The sequence below is a fragment of the Bidens hawaiensis genome, unplaced genomic scaffold (assembly GCF_021521415.1).
Source record: "Bidens hawaiensis isolate Kalapana, Puna unplaced genomic scaffold, B.hawaiensis_p1.1 tig00060976_1, whole genome shotgun sequence".
Taxonomy (NCBI): Eukaryota; Viridiplantae; Streptophyta; class Magnoliopsida; order Asterales; family Asteraceae; genus Bidens; species Bidens hawaiensis.
The window spans coordinates 1-23,463 of NW_027500976.1; the positions used below are offsets into that span (position 1 = coordinate 1).

Sequence of the window (23,463 nt, forward strand, 5' to 3'; positions counted from 1 at the left end):
CATACATAGCTAAAAGGCAGTGACATTAAAATGATTTGTAATGAATTAGTTATTCAAGGCTTCATTATTGTGTTTCTTAACCATAAACACGCGTTGAACTTGATCTTCATGAGGACCGAGGGACTTCACGTACCATCTTTCATTTAATTTTCAACGTCTCAATATACTTAGCTTTTATATCGATTCAGCAGAAATATAATCAAGAAATCCCCCAAAGCTCCCTTCTCTATAAGCAACAGGGTGTTGCTCATCAACTAGCTCGGGTGCGGGTTCCCACTTTTTTCTCTAAACGCATACTATGAAGACTCGCAATTGAAAACGGCTTCCTTTTCATGTTAAGAATCGCTCTATGCGGGACACTCTTGTATCTACCATTGCTAATCACTTCCATTTGATCTCCCAACTGAACTATTAGTGCACCTTGAATAAACGGAACAGGGTGCCATTTATTGTTGCGGTCCATGATTTCAAGTCCTTGTTGGCTTTGATTTAGAATGGTTATTGTACCAAAATCCGTGTGAGGTGGCATCCCGAGTGAAAGATCTGGTTTCGGACAGGACGGGTAGCAGTTAACTGTCATCACTTGAGAACCTTCTTCAATGTCATTGTTTAAGTAACTTGCATTCAAACCGAGGCTTTCTAGAACCACTTCCATTAACTGTTTTTGTAACGCCACCATCGCCTTCGCATAGTTTCCCATTTTCTCTTTATAAATAATACAAGTAATCCAAAGTTAAAACATTGGTGAAAAAAGAAATGAATAATATAATTTGATGTTTTTACTTGTTAGTTGGAGGATTTGATGGCCATAAATGGATCCAGTCTGATATGGGGTTAGCATAATGCTTGATAAAGTCTCTCCAGTATAACACTTTATCCATCCGTGATTCACACTCGTGCCATATCTTACAGGATCATGAACATCGGTTGATGCAAAACGTGTCTTTTCATCACTTGGCAAGTGTAAAGAAATGGTTGTAGTGAAGTAATGTTTATTACTTGAAGGTGTGAGAAATACATAAACAACTACATCTATTTATACACAAATAAACCCTAGCTATCAACCCATAAAAGGCCCATGGGTTTTAGCCAACTATAGGGGCTAAAACCCTAACTAAATACAACTAACACTCCTCCTCAAGTTGGAACATAGATGTTAATCATGCCCAACTTGTTACAAATAAAGTCTATCTGAGCTTTCCGGAGCGATTTAGTTAGAATGTCTGCTAGCTGAAAATTTGTCTTCACATGAACTGGTTGAATGGAAGGAGGATCAGTTCGTGTGCCTACTACTCGATCTCTGATAAGGTGGCAGTCGACCTCAATATGTTTTGTCCTCTCATGAAATACTTGATTCTTGGCTATGTGAATGGCTGACTGACTATCACAGTATAACCTCATCAAGTCATTAGAAACAACCCCATGCTCTCTGAGAAGACGACGAACCCATGTCATCTCTGATGTTACATCTGCCATGGCTCTATACTCCGATTCGGCACTCGACCGGGAAACCGTGTGTTGCTTCTTACTCTTCCATGATACAAGATTTCCTCCAACAAACACACAATATCCTGTGGTAGATCGTCGAGACATCGGACAACCTGCCCAATCTACATCTGAGAACCCTGATATCCGACCATATCCTTCTTCCGTGAAGGCACCTACACGACAATGACCCTGATCGGAGTATAATATACCCAAGCCAGGTGAGGTCTTAAGATATCTTAAGACACGAAGGGCAGCATCCCAGTGACCGGTGTATGGTGTAGCCATAAATTGGCTCAGAACACTGACAGTAAAGGAGATATCCGGTCGTGTGACGGTTAAATAATTAAGTTTACCAACCAGCCGTCTGTATCGCTCAGGATCTTTCATTGGATCTCCTTCCTTTGGGAGGAGTTTCTTTGTAGGAAACATTGGGGGTGTCAACAGGTTTACAACCCAGTAAGCCACATTCAGTTAACATATCAAGAACATACTTTCGTTGGGAGAGAAGTATTCCTTGTGGAGAGCGGGATACTTCTATGCCAAGGAAATACCTCAATCGACCTAAGTCGCTGACCTGAAACTGAGACTGAAGAAACTGCTTGAGTTCGGTAATCCCGACCTCGTCATCACCTGTGATTATAATGTCATCCACATAAACAACTACGATAATCCTCTTTCCTTTCTGGTGTCTAAAGAAGACAGAATGATCGTAGGCACTCCGAGTCATCCCAAACTGTCCCATAACACTAGAGAATCGACCAAACCATGCCCTGGGAGACTGTTTAAGACCATATAGAGAATGACGTAGTCTACAAACTTTCGAGGCCTCCTCCTCAACAACGAACCCTGGGGGCTGCTCCATATATACCTCCTCCTCAAGAACACCATTAAGAAAGGCGTTCTTAACATCAAGCTGGTGGAGCGGCCAATGATTAATGGCAGCAAGAGCGATACAAATACGGACAGATGACATTTTAGCAACCGGAGAGAAAGTTTCATCATAATCAATGCCGAACCCCAATTTTTTGAGTCAAGTTTGATCGGAATGCGAAGAACAGCTGAATAATTAATAATACCTGGAGCAATCTAATTTTCTGAAGCCTTTTTATCAGCCATTGGATCTGAAAGTTTCTTATCCGAACGAATACACACGCGAACTGAGACTGAAAACTTAAAAGATCCCGAATTGAAAAACTAACAACACAGGGTGGCGCGGAAGCAAAAAATAAGTAACCTGGAAAAAATACGGCGGCCGGAGGATGGTGCACGCGTCGTCACGCGGCGGCGCGTGGGTGGCAGCGGCGGTCTTCAGGTGGCGCGTGGGGGCGCGTGCGGCGGATCGGCGTCGGATTTTCAGGGTTTGCTAATCGGAGGGTGGTGGTGACAGTGGGAGAGGCGGCGACGGCAGAATATATCTCGAAAAAGGATTACGAGATCTGGACAGGAGGTAGACGGGTTCGGTTTCAGATCTAGGGTCGGCTGGTTCGGTTCAGATTAAGTGGCGGCTAGGGTTTGGATCGAGAGCCGTAGCTCTGATACCATGTAAAGAAATGGTTGTAGTGAAGTAATGTTTATTACTTGAAGGTGTGAGAAATACATAAACAACTACATCTATTTATACACAAATAAACCCTAGCTATCAACCCATAAAAGGCCCATGGGCTTTAGCCAACTATATGGGCTAAAACCCTAACTAAATACAACTAACAGCAAGTTAAAGAATTCTTCAGCCGAGTTAAGCACGTCTTTCATCACCGAAGGAGGAATCCCGTGGTTTGTTACCTTCAAATACACATTTGTTATTATCTAAGTAAAATAATATCTATAACATAATTACATGCATGCAGTGGCGAAGCTTGGACACGAACGTCGGGAGGCCGGACGCAAAATGTATTGTAAAAATCATCGAACGAGAGGGGGGGGGGGGCACAAACTTTTGGCCGAAAACAGACAAAATTACACAACTTATGAAAATTTCCAGGCAAAAAATAAATAAATTTACACTAATGCACGAAAAAACAAGGGGGGGACCACTGGCCCTTGATATCCTTTGCCCCTGCATGCATGCACACTATATTGTTTTTTTAAACTAATAAACACCTGAAAGTAGCCAAGCTGGTTGCATGCTGCGCGCACTTCATTGATTAACCGAGACCTATGTGCGGGGTGGTTCATCTGGGAAATGTCAATGACTGGGTGGTCGGTTGAAATGCAGTCAACGTGGCCATGGTTCGGTCTTTTGAAAGGAGGGAGAACGTAGCGTTCGGGTATATTTTGATGGCATTTTTGGATAAGTGCCATGACACTGGTAAATGAACCATCTGATATGTCTCTTTGTACTCCCATTCTCCCTCTCTTTCACAAAGTTAAATATGACGATTTGGATATTCTAGTATAAATCTAGTCTATTTATAGCTAGAAAGGTTTGAAAATAAAAAGGGTACATTTAATTTTATTAAATTTTATAGTTATGTGCTATTTATGTACAGGTACTATGAATGTTAAAGTAGAAAGTATATTATGTATTTAGGGGGAAGAATCCTTGTCATGGTTGTATACTATTTAGCAGGGGACCAATTATTGATATTTATGCCATTCATATTCCACCCATTCACCTTGTGCAGTGTTCTCATATTGAGTTGTTATTGTTAAATGGTTTTATCAATTTGATCAACAAACAAAAATTATTTCTCTTTTCGAGTCAAGAGATAGATAAATAGACACATCCCATTTGATTATTGTAAGCAAATTCATGTAAAATAATATGTTTAGTTTTAAATAGAAATAAAAATGTTATCAAGGATGTTACCAGTTACATCACTTTACAGTTTTTGCAAGTTACATGATACATTTATTTTTATTAAGTTACTAGAAACATATGAGTGCAACATATGTGTTTAAATTTTAAAAGAAAATTTCCAGAAATAGTTGCAAACCATTTGCATTATTTATTATTATCTTGTTACTCATGTTGCAAACTATTGTTAGACATGTTGCAAACCATTGAATATGAACTCTCACTTTATTGGACTTTTGAAGAGATTTGTAGTAACAGCCCAAAACTTGTTTTGCAACTATAGGCAACAACTAAAGGGTAAAATGGTAAGTCAACAACTACAGTGTTTAATGGTAATTTAACAACTAAAGGTTAAAAAATTACCCCAAATTAAATGTCATGATCTATATGTAGTTAAGAACATTTTTACAATGAATGACTAGTTATATACTTAAATCCTAAGTTAAACTTTCTTTTTTTTGGGTGATTTTTAAACTTTAGGCCCTTCTTTGTGGGGTGGCGCGCTTGCAACCCAAAACGCGCTTTATTAAAGGATGAGTTAGTTATTAGTTAAAGCTCACTATCTATGTGACACTGACATGCGTTTTAACTGTTAACTCACAACACATAGCCATACTGATCAAATTCAAAATTAAACCAAGTTGATTGACGTTTTTAGTTATGTAATAAGTAATAACTGTATTTTTTTGGTGGTCACAGACTCGGTTATAACTTAGAAGCTCATTTCGACTCTGGGGGTGCTTTTGTATGTTTTGTTACACCAAGGGTACAAAATGTGTATGGCATATAATACTGGTAGCTGTTTCTGACATTTTGTTCAAGTTGAATTAAAAATCATATTTATTCATTTCCTTATCCATTTATTGAATTGTTCGACCAAATAAAGGCCATAAGGCTGAAATTCCTAAAACAGCACCAACATGTATGCCATGCACAATTTTGAGGACTATAATTTCTATCCCCAATGCATACTTTTGAGGCTGAAATCACTCAACAAAACCAACATGTATGTATTCTATTTTTCTTTTGTTTTATTTTATTTTAAATTCATTTTTTTTTATAAATTTTACAAATGATTTCTATTAGGGGTGTTCATAAAATAAATAGTTAAAACCGGTCGAGCCATCCAAACCGAAGCAAATTGGATAATTGGCCGGCTAAATATTTTCGATTATGTTCAGTTGTTCACGATTCGATTTTGTATGTTTGACTATTTATCATTTTTCTTATTTTTCCTTTCATTTTTGGCTCATAAAGCTCCTATAAATATTTTTATAATTTGTTATAATGCTTTTTAACTTTTTTGACTATATTCTAAAATCTAAGATGATATAATGTTTTTCAACTTTTTTTTTGAAACCGATAAACCTTGAAAACGGGCATGTTAGGCTTACTCAACCGGCCGATTGCTTGGTTTGTTTTTATTTAAAACTATAGCTTTCGGTTTGATAAACTTTTACTGATAATTCAAACGAACCCGACTCTACAAACCCTTAACTTGATAATGCCGCTAAATCGATCAAATGGATGGATTTTTGCACACTAAACAATTAGATCGGGTATCAAAAAGTCCATAAGATCGAAATATTTATACCAAAAATTGTTTATAACCAATAAGCTTGAATTTCAAACATCTCATGTTTATAGCCAAACGAGAAATGGGAAATCTTTAAAATGGCATGTGGACCGAAAAAAATCCCAAAATAAGATGAATAGTTTTCGCAACAAAACAATTAAAAAACGTGAAGATTTGCTTAAACCAAAACAATTTATATTTGTTGTCCTTAAAAAACACATTGGAAACATAAAAGCGAGTATAAAATCCACTTAAGCACATAAGTTATTCTTGGTGAAGCTAAATTGAACGGTGTGTTACCAATATGTGGGCATGACGAGTCTAAAAGTTCTGTCAGTAAAGGACATTTATTGAATACTTTAAAAATAATATGGAGAATCGAATGAGTCCATTGGTAAGGTTATATAAGGAAATGCCCCGAGAAATGATGTCTTAAAAAATTTAGAAAGACATTTGTAATTGTTTTGCACACTTAGTTTTAGCTGTTAAAGAACAATTTAATGTAGTTGGTAATGAAAAATATGTTTTATCTCTGAAATAAAAAATTAATGAATTATTTACTCGATACAATATGACACTGCAACTCTGCAAGCAATATAGTTAGTTTTATGGTTTGAAAGCCTTAATTTTAAAAGAAAATACTTTGGCATATTTTATACATTGCTTTACTTACCAATTTCAACTAGTTGTTTAGGCACTTGCAAACAAACTTGATGACCTTTGGACACTTTTTTTTTATTAGTAACTAGCTTTGACAAATGCGGTTGGCTCATCTTGCAAGCAAATAAATATGATTCAAGAAAGTCAAAAGGAGAAATTAAAAGAATCAATTGGTCATGAAAAAGGTGAAACCCGGAGTTGTTTAAATCAAGAACATTTTCCAAAAGCTAGTGATACGCGTTGGAGTTCACATCATAAAACACTTGTGCGTTTGGTTAAGTTGAAACTAGAAGTGGTTTAAATCAAGAACTTTCTTTTTTGGTCGAAGATATAATGGATCGCTTTTAAAAGATGAAAATTCGTATAGAACAACTTTAGAAATTTGTAATATTTTTATTTTTCATTTATAATGACCTCGTAATTTTACTGCGTGTTTTCTAATTATAATATTATTATGATATCGTATGTTATATATAATGTTCTCCGACCTGACTGACCCAAATAATCTAAAGCTTTGTTGTGGAATTTTGACCATCGAAAAAAAAGTGAGTCCATGGGAAAAAAAAACACGGGTCCACCTTTGAAGGGGTTGGGGGTTTAGTAAATAGACTTTGATGTATTTTGAGAAAATAAGATTTATAATTGGTTATTCTGTTTCATTAAGCAATTAAACATTTTTTTTCCAATCTCACAAAATAATCGATTCCACTTCGTCAGTCATCATTGCATAGCATACACTACCTTAGTTACCCTAATCAAGCTCGAGACATAGTTTCTCAATAAATAAAATTCGCATTTCACATTTCGTTAAGGAACTGTATGGGCATGAACTTTGTTAAATATTTAATGAAAACTTGATAAAGAAATTGCAACAAATTTTGCATAATCAAAGTCGATATATTAACAAAGATTGAAATTCAAATCCAGTAAAGCTAGACCGATGGACACCTTGATTAGGTGTAATATATACCTATTATTAAAGAGAAAAATTAATTAAGGTTAATTCATGTTAACGATCTAAGTAGACAACCTAACAATTTCAAATGACATAGATGTTCCAACTTCTAAGGGACAAAGACTAATGTTGACTTAGAACTTCAATAACAGTAGTGTTAAGATGGAGAAAAAAACATCATTCGTTAACTTTGGAGGATATATGTATATTAGGCGGAGCCACGTAGTCTCTATCGGGTTCGGCCTAATTAACCCGGTCTTTTTGGTTTTATATATAATCTATAGTATCAAATTAACAAGCGAACTCATTCTTTTTCAGCGAGCGAACCCAATATCTTTTCAAAACAATATTCAAACCCACTGATTATGAAAGATTTAGCTATAAAAGATATTCGAACCCATTAATTATGAAACGTTTTCGAAAAATGAAAACACGTAGGGAACAATTAAATATGTACTTATGTTATGATAGTGATATTGCTTTTTATTTATTTGACCGAATGACCAACCCGATTCATCCGGGCTCCAAACTTAACACCGGATAAAAGTCGAGCACCAAATAGTTCCGAACCTATAGGGAAAAATTTATGACTCCGTCACCGTGTATATAGTGAGTATTAATTCCAAAATCATATTCTTGCTTATAAAAAGTATAAGTAAACTACACACGTTATTAACTTAACCCACAACAATCCTACATAGAGCTGTCATTTTTATCCGAAATTTGAAACCCAACCCAAAAAAACCCGTACATGAACCCGAACTAACATACCCAAAGAACCCGAACCCGAACCCGAGAAAAGACCAACCCGAACCCGAAAGTAATTCTTGTTGGTATTCGGGTTTGATTTATAAGTTATATATCATACATGTTATTTGGACACCATATGCGCCTATACGTCTCGTATAGGTGCAAAATTTTGTCCTTTTGTGTTGGAGACTATCATGTGTTTGAAGCATATACGGCTCGTATAGGGGGCTATACGACCCGTATAGACTGAAAAAACTGTCATCCGTACAATAGTTAATCATGTAAGGGCTATATGACTCGTAGCCTAGGACGAACCACATAGAACTGTTAACACACTATTGAGGGTGATGTTTGAATATAACGACCCTAAATTAAATTACATAAACCATTTTATTACATCATATGTTATTTATAGCACATAACTTACCGGCTTCATGTGGGGCAAGGGAGTGGGTTGGAAGCATTAGGTAAGAGTTAGTAGCAGAATTAGTCAGATATTCCATCTGCCACACACAAAATATGAAAAATCATATAATTAATATTTCATTTAAGTGCCTATATAATCACATGTTCTTACACCCTTTTGTCACAAAAACAATACTTTCACTACATAAAAAAACAAACAAACCATGGCAATTGCCACATTCTTTCTTGTTTTGATTCTAGGAGTCGCGACACGCTCAGCGTATGCAGTGCAACATATCGTCGGTGATGACAACGGTTGGACCAATTTCGGAGATTACACTACATGGGCTACTGGCAAAACGTTCAATGTTGGGGACACGCTTTGTAAGTATTCGTCCATATTTTATAAAAACTTTATGTAATACAATCTTTCATCTTTATGTAATATGTTTTCTATGTATTAATGAAAGCCAAATCGCTTTGTAGAGATATTATAACTGAAAAAGATAATGAAAAAAGATAATGATAAAGCTAACCAACTGATAATAATGATAATATTTTAATAATAATAATAATAATGATAATATTTTAATAACTACGTGACATTCAAACTAGAGGTACAATAATAAAAAGTAACTAAAAAGAAACCTAAAGTTAATTTATATTTGTAATAGATATAATAGATAATAAACTCGGTTAACAAATAATTTTTGTTGGGCAGTATTCAACTACGGTGGTAGCCATGGTGTGGACGTAGTATCTAAATCCGATTATGACAATTGTGCCACGGGCAATGCTATCGACTCCTACACTGGTGGCACAACAACCGTTCAACTAAAACAACCGGGTCCAATGTATTTTACTTGCCCGACATTTGGTCATTGTAGTACGGGGATGAAACTTGCGATCAACGTGGTATCTACAAGTTCCGACTCACCAGGCACCACTACCCCTAGTGACGGGAGCAACTCATCGCCACCGTCTACTACTAGCCCATCTACGCCGCCAATTAAAAGGGATGCTGGCTCAACCAATAGTGCAAAAATGGTGGTGGCTGGGCTTTCTTTGTTTTTGGCACCGTTGTTTGTGTTCATGTGCTAGGAAAGAGGCAGTGCTTATTGTTTATGTTGTCCTTATTATATAAATTGTGTGCCTTTTTTAAAATTTGTTCTTTGTACGTGTGACAAATAATTAAAATGGAAATATTAAATATTTTATTACGAGTATTGAAGATTGGGTTGGGTTATGCTGCATTTTAGTTAAAGGCCGGCCCTTTTAGGCCCAGCTCAAGTTGTGCAATCAGCCTAAATGTTTAATCAAAAGCCGTGATAGGTTCAAGCCCAGTTAGACCCAAATCTCTGTTTAATATATATTAAAATATTAAATCTTCTATATCGGATAAATAAAATTAACGTGGACCCATGTTAGCGTTAGAGGCCAGCTGAAAGTTGGTTCCCGGCACTGTGTCCTAAAAAATATTTGATGTCACGTGTTGACTTATGATGGATTTTAATTTTAGTTTCTCACATCTCTCTCATTAAATACTCCGTAATAATAATGGTCTTTTTTTATTTTTTATTAATCAGATTTGATAAATATATGATGTGTTTTATAATATATTTATTTTGAGAAGAATATTTATTTAACACGTCTAACATACATGTTCTAAACCTAGTATGTAATAAGTTCAATTATTTTAACTAGTAGCGTACTTGTAATTTGCGTACTCTCATGTTTTATTGAATAAATTTAAAGTATTTTTTTGGAAATAAAACTATATTTTTGTTTGAAACACATTTGTATTTATAATTTAAAATATATTTTCAGTAAATAAAGCTATATAACTAAATGAAAATAGAAAGCATTACTTCGACGAGTGATTATGTCCATTTCGGCGTTTATTAGACCAATTCTTCTTCATACATAACATGATTAAAATAATACTTTTACACACTTGTAAAACATTAACATTTTAACCGCAAACTCGCACTCTCTTAACTAATCCTAAATCTACGTTATTTACTCACAATAGATATTGAACTCTTATCACTTGAAATAACATCATTTCATATACTTTAATACCATTGGGCTACATGCCTTTTAGTTCGAAAAATATTAATTGAACTATATTGTCTACAAATATCATACCCAATAGCTGGTTTTATATTTTTATTTGGCTAAAAATTATTATTTAGCATTTATAAATTACTAAGAAAATTGGAGTATATTTATTTAAAATGTAATCTTGAATTTATTAATGAATCGGCCAACCCCAATCACTTTTGTAGTCGGACGTGCTTGTTTCATAAAAAGAGGAACAACTTTGTTTTTAGCTCAATAATAGAATGCCCTATATGTTCTTCAATCATTCTTTTTCATTTTTTGGATCCTACGTTTCATATAATTGAATAAATTCATTTGAGAAATCTTAATTCACAATAATTCAAAAAAATAAAATAAAATTTGTTGAGATGTCCTTGAAATTTCACAAGATATCTTAAATTATAGGTATATTGGTTTTTAATGATCCCAACTATTGTCTTTTGGTCGCTGCTGGTCCCAACTAATGAATTGGCTATTGATGGTCCTAACTTTTAAAGTATTTGTTCCTAATGGTCTGCGACTAACAGAATCCTAACGTCGTTAGTTTCAGGTCGCCGGAAAGACGATTTTGGCCGGAAAATTCAAATTTGTTGCCGAAAAACACCACCTAAACACCGTAACCACTGCCAATTGACTCACCGCTAACCAACTACCACCACTTGTGCACCATCAACCGATTCCGACGATGGTTCTAGAGTTTCCGGCAACCTCAATATTTGGGGCTTTTATTAGAAAAAGGTTCCTAAAGATCCGATACGAAGTTACCAAGATGTTTGGGACGAAAATGTTGAGTTTTCGGGAAAAAAAATTGAGTTTTCCGGCCAAAACCGCTTTTCCAGCGACCTGAAAATAACGACGTTAGGCTTTCTGTTAGTCGCAGACCATTAGAAACAAATACATTAAAAGTTGGGACCATCAGTAGCCAATTCATTAGTTGGGACCAGCGGTGACTAAAAGGCAATAGTTGGGATCATTAAAAACCAATATACCTAAATTATATCATGATAATTTAATAAGTTTTATTGATTATAGGTTTGTAGACAAATCAAATATTCAACGAATCGTTAAACTATAAATTCGTTTATTTCATTCATTTAATAAATGAGCATACATGAAATATATATATATATGTGTGTTTTAGTTCATTTAGTTAAACAGAGAATATGAGCAACATTTTTCATTCAATTAAACGAGTGAACATTAACACATACCCCGTTTCGTACACTATCGTATCTTTGTTCATATATGTTCGTTTATGATAATTCATTTATGTTTGATTAATTAAACAAATGAACATAAACACATATCTTGTTTGCATACGGTGTTTATTGACCTTGAACAAGCTTACGATATTGAAATACTGATTGTGTTTAGTGAATTTTTTTAATCATTTTTCCTGTACTTAAACGATTACTTTACTTTGTGTATACCGAAACCCAGTTAATAGATAATAAATCACTAAATAAATGAGTATTACCGGCAATCATATTCATTCATAATGTTTATTACAGATGGGAAATAACTGTTAGATTAATGGCAATGAGTAATCAAATTCACGATAAATGGTACCATCGGCAATCCGTCGTTAAATGTTAGTTTGATAATGGTAAACGGTGATGTCCTTGTGCCAGCTTGACTTTGGTCAACAGATTCATTGGTAATCTATCGGTAATTACCAATGGTTACCACCAACTATAACATTTAAATTACGTTTGAATATTTTTTAGGTATTGTTGATGATCATTAGAAACCATTGGTGGATGAATTTTGACGCTAAGTGTCCAACATAGGTATATTTTTTAGTGGTGAATAATTATGTATTTTTTTTTGAACGGCCAACTAAGTAACGCCGGGTACCCCGTACGCGGCCCCCATTAGCTAAAGGGGGCCCAAGCCGGCCACTAGTCCGGACGGACGGAGCCCCTAGCGGTCCACCTGTTGAGGGATTCACCGGATAAAACCCGACCCCCACGCCCGCCAAACGGCACGACAGCGAGGAGCCGGTAAAACCGGGTGAGATCAGGACTCAAACCCAGGCAAACCAGGGTCATCCTTCATATCTCCCATATAAGTTGGTGGTAGTGAGGTTTGATTCTCCTACCTCTCACTTGTAAAGTGAGTGCTCTACCATTGAGCCACAACCAACTTATTGAATAATGATGTATTATAATGACTTTTAGAAGCTATTAATAACATAATTACTTTATTATATTATATTATATATAATACTATAAAGTTTTACCAATGTGATATATGTTGTGTTCGAAGGAAACATTAAAGTTACCTTTGTATATAGTCAACCAAAAACCACTTTCATCAAATAATTTTAACCCAAAATGCTGGGAATTCAACCATAACTCAAAAATAAGGATCCACCAATTACATATGGTTGATTATTTGTAGCTAACTAACAACTTGTATGAAAAAGAATAAAGTTTTATAGGATGCCATAGTCGACCTTATGTTTTTACAAAAGTTTTATTTGTTATAGGAACAACGATTTACTTGTAAACTTTTGTGTTAGTTAACTATTGTAACATAGGGATGATGAATGTTCCAACAACACACTTTATAGAATTACTCAAACTATCTAGCTTTCAATTTGAACATTACCATAAGATCTAAGATCTTATGGTAGCATAGATGCCAAACCTCTTTCTTAATTCTTCTTTGGAAGACTGATGTAGCATTTTCGCTACGTTAAAGTATTTCAAGAATCTTTTTAAGTGTTTGGACTCAACACAACACGTATAATGTATGTTATGAAATATTTACTGACACATATACGTGACGTCATATGTTGCTTTTTTTGTTTGAATGAAGGTGGTTTAACTTCTACTGATTAGACATTGTTAGCCTAAATCATAAATTTTATATTGTGTATAAATTAATATAAAATGAAGCTCTTAATCTTAGCAATAAAGTGATAAAAAAATGTTCAATCTAAGTACCAAGAATAATATGGATTCGTGTGCCATAAATCATAGATTACATAAAATTACCATTCCATAGGTGGAGAATGCTTAAGGCTTCATGAGTAGATTTTAATCTCAATGATTTTATAACCACTCATAATGGCGTCACTAATCCAATCCCATAATCTTATGTCCGTTTTTGCCACTACTAATCTAGGATTAGGAGCAAATTAATCTCTAATAATGTTTGAAATCTATCTTTTTTTAAATTATTTTGAACGACAATTTGGATAATTGACGAGCCACTGGCGCACTCGATCATTTTCATTCCTCAAATACGGAATCATGAGGTTCTAGGCTGGTACGTCCCATAGGTGAGAACCCTCTTGTCTAACCTTGAACCCCTATTTTATCATAGATGGGACTTGAACCCCAAGAATTAAAGTTGATTTATTGATATATGGTGCCTAACCTCAACCACTTTGCCCGGGAATCATTGGCAAACCAATGTATCAAATTAACCGTGTACGCGATTAATTATGTATGATGATGTAATTAATTTGTAAAGATGTATCATTCCTTGAGATCCCATTATAAAATACACATTATAAAAGGCCATTATGTGTTTAAAGTTATATATTTTTTTTGACAGTCATGTTCCTTCTTTTCACTTATATATTTTCATTTACAGGTGTTTATGTCTAATTAAGAGCAAGTGTATATAATATCTTTTGAAATGAGTGGATTATAGCTAGCTGATCCTACATTACCACATGCATGTAAGTGGATGAAGAGGCTTAACTTTAAAGCACACATGAAAAAATGGTCCCTTGTATGAGCAAAAGTGAAAAGGAAGGCATCCTAAATGACTTTGGGCATTGTTTTTGACACCCATGCTTGTATTGTAGGCCATGTAAATTTCTTTTATCAAAAGGCATGGTTACCCACAAAAGCTAAGTACAAAGTTGGGAAGAAGAAAAGTTAAAAGAGTATGTTAGGTCATGAATACTCTTCATCATCATCCAAACCTCCTAATTCTCCAACACACCCCATGTGACATAGTTTTATATCTTATGATTCGGAGATTTGATAATGGTTGAGTAAGAAAAAATGGTCGTCGAGTTAAAATGATGTAATGGGGGTCAGTTTGAATCGACCCATCTAAGTTCTAATATTTATTATCCCGTTTCAGATATATAAACAACTAATGCAGTGGATGATTGGAAATTGTAATAATGTTTTGTTTTATATAGACTCGGTATCACTTACAACTTATTTAATTCATTATTGTACGTTTTATAAACTTAACTACCTTAAAAGGATACTTGTTACATAAACTTTAATAGTATATCAACTGTTTTTTATCGCTACAATAATGGCTATTTATTTACCTGAGTTATTGGAGCCAATTAAGTTATTTATGACATACTGGCAGAGTAGACTAGATACATACCTTGCTACTATGCCCCCCTCGATTCCCAACGCATTTTTTGATTTTTTTCTTTAATTTAATACCTCACATTAAAACTTACTTTATATAGTATTCTGATGAATATATTCTCATGAAAATATTAGGTCATTTTCAAGTGATAACATAATTTTGAATAATCTTTTAAAAATAATTTATTTGTCATTCAAATATCTACGTCACATGTGATCTTGTGAAAAATTTGTTATAAAACTCGTTTAACACTATAATCAAGGTTGATTTCACATAAGAATTATTATTTTTTAATTAGAAACGTAAGGTGTGAGAATACAATGACAGGTATTCTGTTATTATATTTTTTTAAAATGACAAAACATAAACTTAAGAGTTGAGCCTTTTCATTAGAATGGTGAAAATGCTAATGATGAGATTGGTTACAGAAGCTACTTTAAAAAGAATCAATCACGTTTGGATCCGTACAATTTATAGGTCTCCCTTAAAAGAACAAGTCCAAACAATCATCTGAATACATAAGATGATAGCTTCTTTACTATTGCTCCAGAGTTCGTATCGCTACAACAAAAAAAAAGAATTAAATTGATTCACAAACTCGTATGTAGTCATTGAACGACACCGTCCAATTCTACTGCCTAAAATGTCACTCCCGATAGCTGCTTAACTTATGGTAGATTTCCTTCATATCCTTTACTTAATTTTCTAAATAAATTAATTTCTTTCCATTAAACTCACCAACGTCCCAATCCCATCCAAATTTATCATATTTTTAAATCTCATATGGTATAGCCGTAGTATATGGAGAAAATACATCCACTAAAAATCAAATAATCTAATATTATCATAAGTTGTAATCTTCGTACCTCAAAACCTTCGCCCTATGTATAAAATAAAATACAAAATATTATTATATATTATATGGATATAGATATAGATATAATAGATATGTAGATATATAAATAAAATACAATACTCGTTCCTAACCTAACAGACGAGATGGCCACCAACAAGCGAACAAAAAAAGAACATGTACAAGTAACAAGTAACAATAAAATATAAATAAATAAATAAATAAGAAACAATAAAATAAAAATAAATAAGAAGATATATATAGAAAGAAACAGTACCTCCAAATTCTCCTTTCCTGTATGTATATATATGTATATATATTCATTTGAATCATATATATATATATATATAATCCTCAAACAATAAGCTGCTTATTATTCATTTCATTTCTTCATTTTCATCTTACAACTTCTTCAGATCCAGTTGAGAATTAAACCCTAACCTAACCAACTCTCACTTTCATTTCAAATCAAATCAAATCACACGGTAACGTTTCTTAATCTATTGCATATTGATTCACCTTCTGTTTACCAATTCTAATTGTTTCTTGATTAGGTATTGTTTCAATTGAAGTCTGCAATGGTGGAAATTAAGGTGTGTTGAGTGTTTGTTTGTTAACGGTATTAATGGAGGATAGAGGCGGTGGATCATTCGTTGCTGTTAGAAGTATTTCACATACTCTTGATAGAAATAATAACACTTGTAATACTACTTCAGGTATATTATTATTATTATTATTATTATTATTATATTGTAGATATATTATTATGTTCCTCTGCCATGAGTTATATCTGTTTCAATTGAATTTTGGATAATTGATTTTAGTTTTCATTGATGCATATGATTAATTTAGTACCTTAATTTAGAAGTGCACAAACCGGTTCAAAACTTAAATCCGGTTTGGTTTTGGTCAACAAAAGTCAAAACTGGTTTATGATCGGTTTCGGTTCGGCTTGAAACCGCTTTCTTGACCAGGTTACGACCGGTTTCGGTTCGGTTAACTGGTTTTGGTATAAAAAATTAGAATCCGGTTCTGAACCTACGGTTTCAATCGGTTCCAAACCGGTTTCTTCATAATCGGTTTCGGTTTGATTTTTGGTCTGTTTCGGTTAACCGGTTTATTTGCCCACCTCTACCTTTATTGATGTAATAGAGTTATAATTACTTGAAAGTTATATTGATTATCGAATATGTGTACCGTCGTGTAGCCATAAAGCCTAACTTCTGTGAGACTAATGAACGGATGACCATTATTTATTTTTCGTGAAGTTAGAACGGATGACCAAAATACTCTCAGTCCAATCACTAACATTTAATCGTTTATATAAAATATAGAGTTTATTAGTATAACTACCAAAATTGTCTGAGGTTTGGCCATTTGTGCGGCTTTTGTCCAAAAAATTTTGTATTTATTTTGCAATTGGTCTCTTCAGTTTCTCAATTAATCCTAACTTCTGTGAGATTTATGAAATTTATGTTATTTTGACCATAGTTATTAAAAGCCCTCGCTTCTTGCGCCTAGGCCCATTTTTCAGGCGAGGCTCAATAAATGCGCTTCTAGTTCCTAGGCGAGCGCTTCGGCATTGTCTATGCCAAGAACATGATAACATAAAAGCCAAGCAAAAGACAGGCAAGGGTTGCTATTGAAACTTAGATCTAGGAGAAGTCAAAGGCATTATATTGATACATTTTGTTATTCAAGTTTTGGAATCACATTTGAATCTTGACAATTTTAGAACTTTTGGTACTAATTAGATGATATTAAATGTTATATAATAGCTTTTGTTTATTTTATTTGAAGAGTAGTATTATTTTTCATATACATAACATTTTTTTAGATGTTTAAATATAAGTGCGCTTATTTTTCCTCATACCATTGTTTTTTTTGCGCCTTATACATAGGCCCTAGGCGAGGCCTGTGCGCCTTATGTGCGCCTAACGCATTTGATAACTATGATTTTGACAAATGTTTTTTTATTTATGTGTAGCTGAGGCTGTTGCAGGCTCAGCAGCATGGCTTGGAAGAGGCCTCTCGTGTGTTTGTGTTCAGGGAAGAGAAGGTGACTCTCGACCCTCGTTTGATTTGACTCCTGCTCAAGTAAGTCGTTAAGATTGTATGCATAATAATCTGATTTTGAACGGATGGGTTACGAGTGAAAATATTATTTGTGTAGGCGTAATACTGATCTGATTTTCTGTGTTTGAATATGGCATTGCCAGGAACATTGCTTACAGAGGCTGCAAAGTCGCTTAGATATAGCCTATGATGGTTCAATTCCAGAACATCAGGTACATTTTGTAGAAAAATTACAGATTCTTGATGTTTGTATGGTTTTAAGTCTAGAAAAGAGGGACTGATCTTGCCATTTTTGGCAATTTTATTGGAGTTTTAGGAAGCATTGAGGGCGTTATGGAAGGCTGCATATCCTGAAGAGGAACTCCGTGATTTAATTTCTGAACAATGGAAGGAAATGGGTTGGCAAGGGAAAGATCCTTCAACTGATTTTCGGTAAGTTACGCCTTCTTTAATATAAAAAGACCATTGACATTATTTATCTAGACTTCAAATTTGTGACAGGGGTGGAGGGTTTGTATCATTGGAGAACTTATTGTATTTTGCCCGGAATTTCCCTGTACTCTCTCTCTCTCTCTCACTTGATACAATTATATTTGCATAATTATGTTTTGTTTTTGAATATAATTTTGGTTTAATTTACTTCATCTTATCCAGAAATCATTCCAAGATCTTCTTAGAAAGCAGGAAGGTGTACGGGCCATGTGGGAATATCCTTTTGCTGTAGCTGGAGTGAACATTACATTCATGCTTATTCAGATGTTGGATCTTGAAGCAGGTTTGATAGATTTGTATGAATTAAATTGTGTTCTGTAAGTGATAGATTTTGGAGTTTAACTGTTTTTGTGGACTAATAATGTGTCCATCCATTGTGCAGTAAAACCGCAAAGTTTTGTGGGAGCAACCTTCTTGAAGTTGCTTTCAGGTATATTAATATATGTAACTGTAAACTGCTCTGTCTAATTATTCTGTGTTTATTTTTGTTCCACACAGTTATTAATAATGTCAATTATGTTCATTTTCTTCAATTTGCATGACAGAAAATGAATCAGCATTTGACCTTCTTTATTGCATAACATTCAAGCTAATGGATCACCAGTGGCTCGCCATGCATGCTTCTTACATGGATTTTAATGTATGTGCTTTCTTTCTGTTGTCCGCAGTGATTAGAAATAAAAATATCCAACTGCGTTTTTTAATATGTTTTGGTATTGAAATTGCAGGCGGTGATGAAGTCGACACGTCGCCAGCTTGAAAGAGAGCTTTTGCAAGAAGACATAACACGACTTGAAGAGTTACCATCCTACAGTCTACTTAGTCGATAGGTGTTTGATCTGACCACATTTTTAGTTACAAAAGAGATTTCACTATTTACCACGGATAAAATGGTTTACTACCACCTACTGCTTGATTTGGTTTGATTTCTCTGTAGAAGAAAGCAAAAGAAAAACGGTAATTTCATCTAGGTGTGGGTGTGGCTTCATTATCTAATGAAGCGAATGACGATTGTGCTACATTTGTTATATTCTAAGTGTGGGTGTGGCTAGATCTTATGAAATTATATACCATCACCTGTTCCAGATTTGAGACCAAGAATTCTAGGTGTCTCATAATAATATAATATGATATCACTTAGAATATTTGATTCAAGATTGTGTGACTTGTGTCCACGATTCCAGTTGGACTTGTAGAGAATCATAGATACATTAATACACCATCTGAACATGTCATTAGCATCAACATGACATCATCATAAACAGAACAATTTATACAAATTATGAAACCAGCAAATAATAAAAATGATCCAAATTGGTTTACGCACCAAAAAGTAAGCAAGGTATTAAAACAACTAGAAATGAAGGAAACAAGAGGTTGAGTATTGCAAAATCTAAATCCTTTGAATAAGAGGAGACCAAAATTATAGTTCATAGCGACGATCTTATGGTTTATAGAATACGAAGTATCATCAGTCTTTCAAAAGAGTACTCAGTTTGACACTTGAAGAAGCCTTGTCAAACTTCAGCACTTCCTTCATAATCTTCGTTGACTTTTCATGGTATTTGACTTTGTCACGCCAACTGAAAACCATTTCCTCCAACGCATTTCAATGTCCCAACAAAAAACGAGCCATGTCCCGCTACCGCTTTTCTCCATTAAACTCAAGAAACTCGACCCGTTTCAAATGACGAGCCAAAACTTCATCGAAGTCCCATACTTCCAGCCCAATAATTTCCTACATCATCAAACAAAAAGATATATATATATATATATATATATATATATATATATATTTTCAGCACAATTATGTAAGGTGATTTAAAATACACAAAACAATATCATTATTTAGGATCAAGAAGAAGTGCAGTACCTCTTCAATAATCAAATAGAAAGAGTCCAGATTGGGACAACATCTGAGGATCCGTGTGACTACATTCAGGGCGTATTCGTCAATTGTTGTGGATATCTCTAATGTCTTCAGATTGCCAAGAGGTGCCGGGAAATCCTCACGCGCAACATTAATGCCCTATGAGACAACATGATTCCCATATTTAATCATTAATTAATAATCTAAAACTTCAATTAAACAGTATATAAGTCAAACATGAGGAATAAGCTAAACTCAGGTTTGGTATCACTACGCGGGTACTGCAATATAACAAGTTCAAAACTTAGTCATTTTATAGCCTGCAACTAATGTTCTAGTCTTGATTTGCATATAGTCTTCTATTCATGTCTACAAACCTGAATGAAAGAAAGGCTGAGGTACAAAGATTCGACATGAGAAACTCCTGCAAACAACTGACATAAGCTGTCGCCATATCTTTCAAATAATATTCTCTTGTTTCCCTTGGCATTCGGGTAAATCACAGCTTTCTTCAAGGAGTCCAGGTTTTTACATTTAAATTTATACACCGTCTGGCCTACATACTCCAAAAACACCAGTTTTGGACAGCAAATCTTTAGGCACCTACACAGAATGCCGTCCATGTAATGGCTATAATAGAGTACACCATGAGCGTAACGCTCTTTAATATCCATTTTCTGATTACGAATTCTGAGATTCTTGAGATTCGGGCATGAAATACGAAATTTAGCAAATGAGAATGAAAAGCAGTCAACCAAAGTCAAATCCTCTAGCAACGGGCAGGTATCGAGAAACTGTTGAATCGGATGACATCCACCCATTAAATAAACACTGTTGAGTTCAAGAACTCTTAGTGCAGGGAAACCACCAGTGACAAAAGGAAAAACTAGAGGCCTTGTATACAAGAACAACTTTAATACCTCCAATGCATCATATTTTACCAGATTATAGGGAGGCTCAAAAAGCTTAACATGATCATGATCAGCCGGCCTAGGGGAGAACAGCAAGTGTAGCTGTTTGACTTTTCGAATAACCGCGGCGTGAATCCACTGCTGTACTGTCGACCTTTTGTAGAAATTTGCACAGCATAAACGAACACTCTCCAAATCTAGTGTTTGGTTTTCCAAAACCGAAGACACGAAGTCTTTGAATGTGTTGGTATTAAAATTTGTAGAGGCTCGAGTGCAATCTAAGTCTATAGATGGAAGTGAAGTCCACAAGTACCTCCATCTTGTTGACAGAATGCTTGTTCGAGCCGCTTCTTCGGTAGCTGGAAGACGTGAGAGGATCATCTGGAGGATATGATCAGGCAGGTTACTGATCAAATCCACACTATTTTTGCTACGCTTCGATCTCTTCTTATTCATGCTTCTTCTGTTAATAATTTGGTGATAATAATAATAATAATAATCAGCAACAGAAATCAAACTTGCCACAGGGATTTTATAGAATTGGCGTGTCAAATTAAATTTCAAAAATTTCTAATAGACTTATATTTAGTAATTTTTTATTATTATTTTTTTTACAGAATTTCACTTTTATATATAACACAAACCGAGCTACATCTGGATAATGGATAATGGGTAAGTGAGCAACAAGTTGCGCCGCTATCCCCTTTTGAATCGCAAAACCTATTCTACTAAATATGAATCCTTGGTTCCTCGGGCTCTGCGAGTCACTGTGTACCACCTTCTGCACCCGCTCCAAGAAGCGAACCGCCTCGGGAGCTAGGGATCCAAAAGTGTCGAAGCAAATGGAATGAACACGTGCTGATTCTCCAAACACGCTGTCTCATGCTTAGCAACCTTTCTAGATTCCGCTCTCAAAACCGCCTGTCCCGGTACGAAGCCACTGTCTCTCAGCCCCACCAACGGGGACACCCCAGTGAGGTCAACACACGCATGCTTACCCCCTGCCCAGCCAAACACAAGAACATCCACAGGACGCAGGGTTGATCTCCCATCTCGCGCATCAGTCAAAAAGTTAACAGGTGCCTCTTTCTTGGCTGAGATCCCGGCACGTCTAAGCACATCCCATAAGACATCTCTAACCCAGTCATGACGATACTTGAATCCCGACAATTCCTTACAGTGGAGGGCATGCTCACCAAATCTATCCAAACAAGCTTTTTACAAATGGGGCATGATTCATCTTGAGGGAAAAGACGAATCATAAGCCGGTATTTAAGGATGGCTCTGTATTCAACTGCCGACATCCGTTGCCCAAGACCTTCAATGGACACAACAGTCAAAAAATCCTGGGCATGAGCCCCCTTGAGACAAGCTAAAACTGCCTTTTGTCTCGGGGTCATATCGAATCGCTCCTCCAAATTATTATAATTTTGTATTTAGAAGAGATCTTCTCTCCAAATAGAAGATCACAATAAGATCTTGATCACAAGGTCTAAATGCATAATTATAATATTCACTAAATATAAGTCTACTAGGCAGATGCGTGCGTGATGCAGCAGGTGTTAGAACATAGACTCTGATAATCACGTAACAGTTATGAGAGTTCATGATTTGGTTTGTAGCCTTACAACCGTTTAAATTGGTATTGGCTAGGTTCACGATTGGTTGTTATTTTAACATTAAGTAAGGGGTATTTTGATCCTTTTAGTTTTATAAAGTTTAGTAATAATAAGAGGCTATTATATAGATGGTGTCATTCCTACTTTATTAGGTGTCAATCATGGCTTGGGTGTTAAATACGAGGTCAATGATTCAGTCAACTTAGCATAAAATAGTATATGCTTTAGGTGTTCAATTTTTTTTTATATAAATGGTACTTGTAGTATGCGAAGTGTCACTTTCTAACATATATTTTTATATTATACGTTATTTCATCCCAACAATTACTCACCTTATAGAAATAAAAATTCAATGCAACAGAAAAAATGCCTCAATTTTAACTACAATTTCACATAAGGTGCGAATTCTCTTGTTTATTTGTTAACGTTTATTCACAAACTAAAACAAGAACCATCCACAACCACTAGCATCAATGTCAACCGTACAACCTACATAGGTCCAGACTGAACCTATCTAGGCCCGTGCAGGATGGACGTTAAGCACTTAAGCCT

General features: G+C 34.9%; 2 protein-coding genes and 2 pseudogenes across 2 annotated transcripts; 2 read left to right on the plus strand and 2 right to left on the minus strand.

The window, feature by feature from the left end:
• Positions 1 to 174: 174 nt before the first annotated feature.
• LOC143603195 (flavanone 3-dioxygenase 3-like) lies at positions 175 to 3,858 on the minus strand (annotated as a pseudogene).
• Positions 3,859 to 8,642: 4,784 nt separating this feature from the next.
• LOC143603192 (mavicyanin-like) lies at positions 8,643 to 9,860 on the plus strand. Its single transcript, XM_077080074.1, has 2 exons — positions 8,643 to 9,015; positions 9,353 to 9,860. The coding sequence occupies exons 1-2, from the start codon at positions 8,856 to 8,858 to the stop codon at positions 9,730 to 9,732; spliced, it is 540 nt and encodes a 179-aa protein (XP_076936189.1). The 5' UTR covers positions 8,643 to 8,855; the 3' UTR covers positions 9,733 to 9,860.
• Positions 9,861 to 16,544: 6,684 nt separating this feature from the next.
• On the plus strand, positions 16,545 to 19,574 carry LOC143603193 (uncharacterized). The gene is made up of 9 exons (XM_077080075.1): positions 16,545 to 16,659; positions 17,931 to 18,040; positions 18,163 to 18,231; positions 18,336 to 18,451; positions 18,521 to 18,575; positions 18,674 to 18,794; positions 18,894 to 18,941; positions 19,057 to 19,151; positions 19,240 to 19,574. The coding sequence occupies exons 1-9, from the start codon at positions 16,569 to 16,571 to the stop codon at positions 19,339 to 19,341; spliced, it is 807 nt and encodes a 268-aa protein (XP_076936190.1). The 5' UTR covers positions 16,545 to 16,568; the 3' UTR covers positions 19,342 to 19,574.
• A 385-nt stretch (positions 19,575 to 19,959) lies between these two features.
• LOC143603194 (FBD-associated F-box protein At5g22730-like) lies at positions 19,960 to 21,748 on the minus strand (annotated as a pseudogene).
• Between the last annotated feature and the right edge of the window lie 1,715 nt (positions 21,749 to 23,463).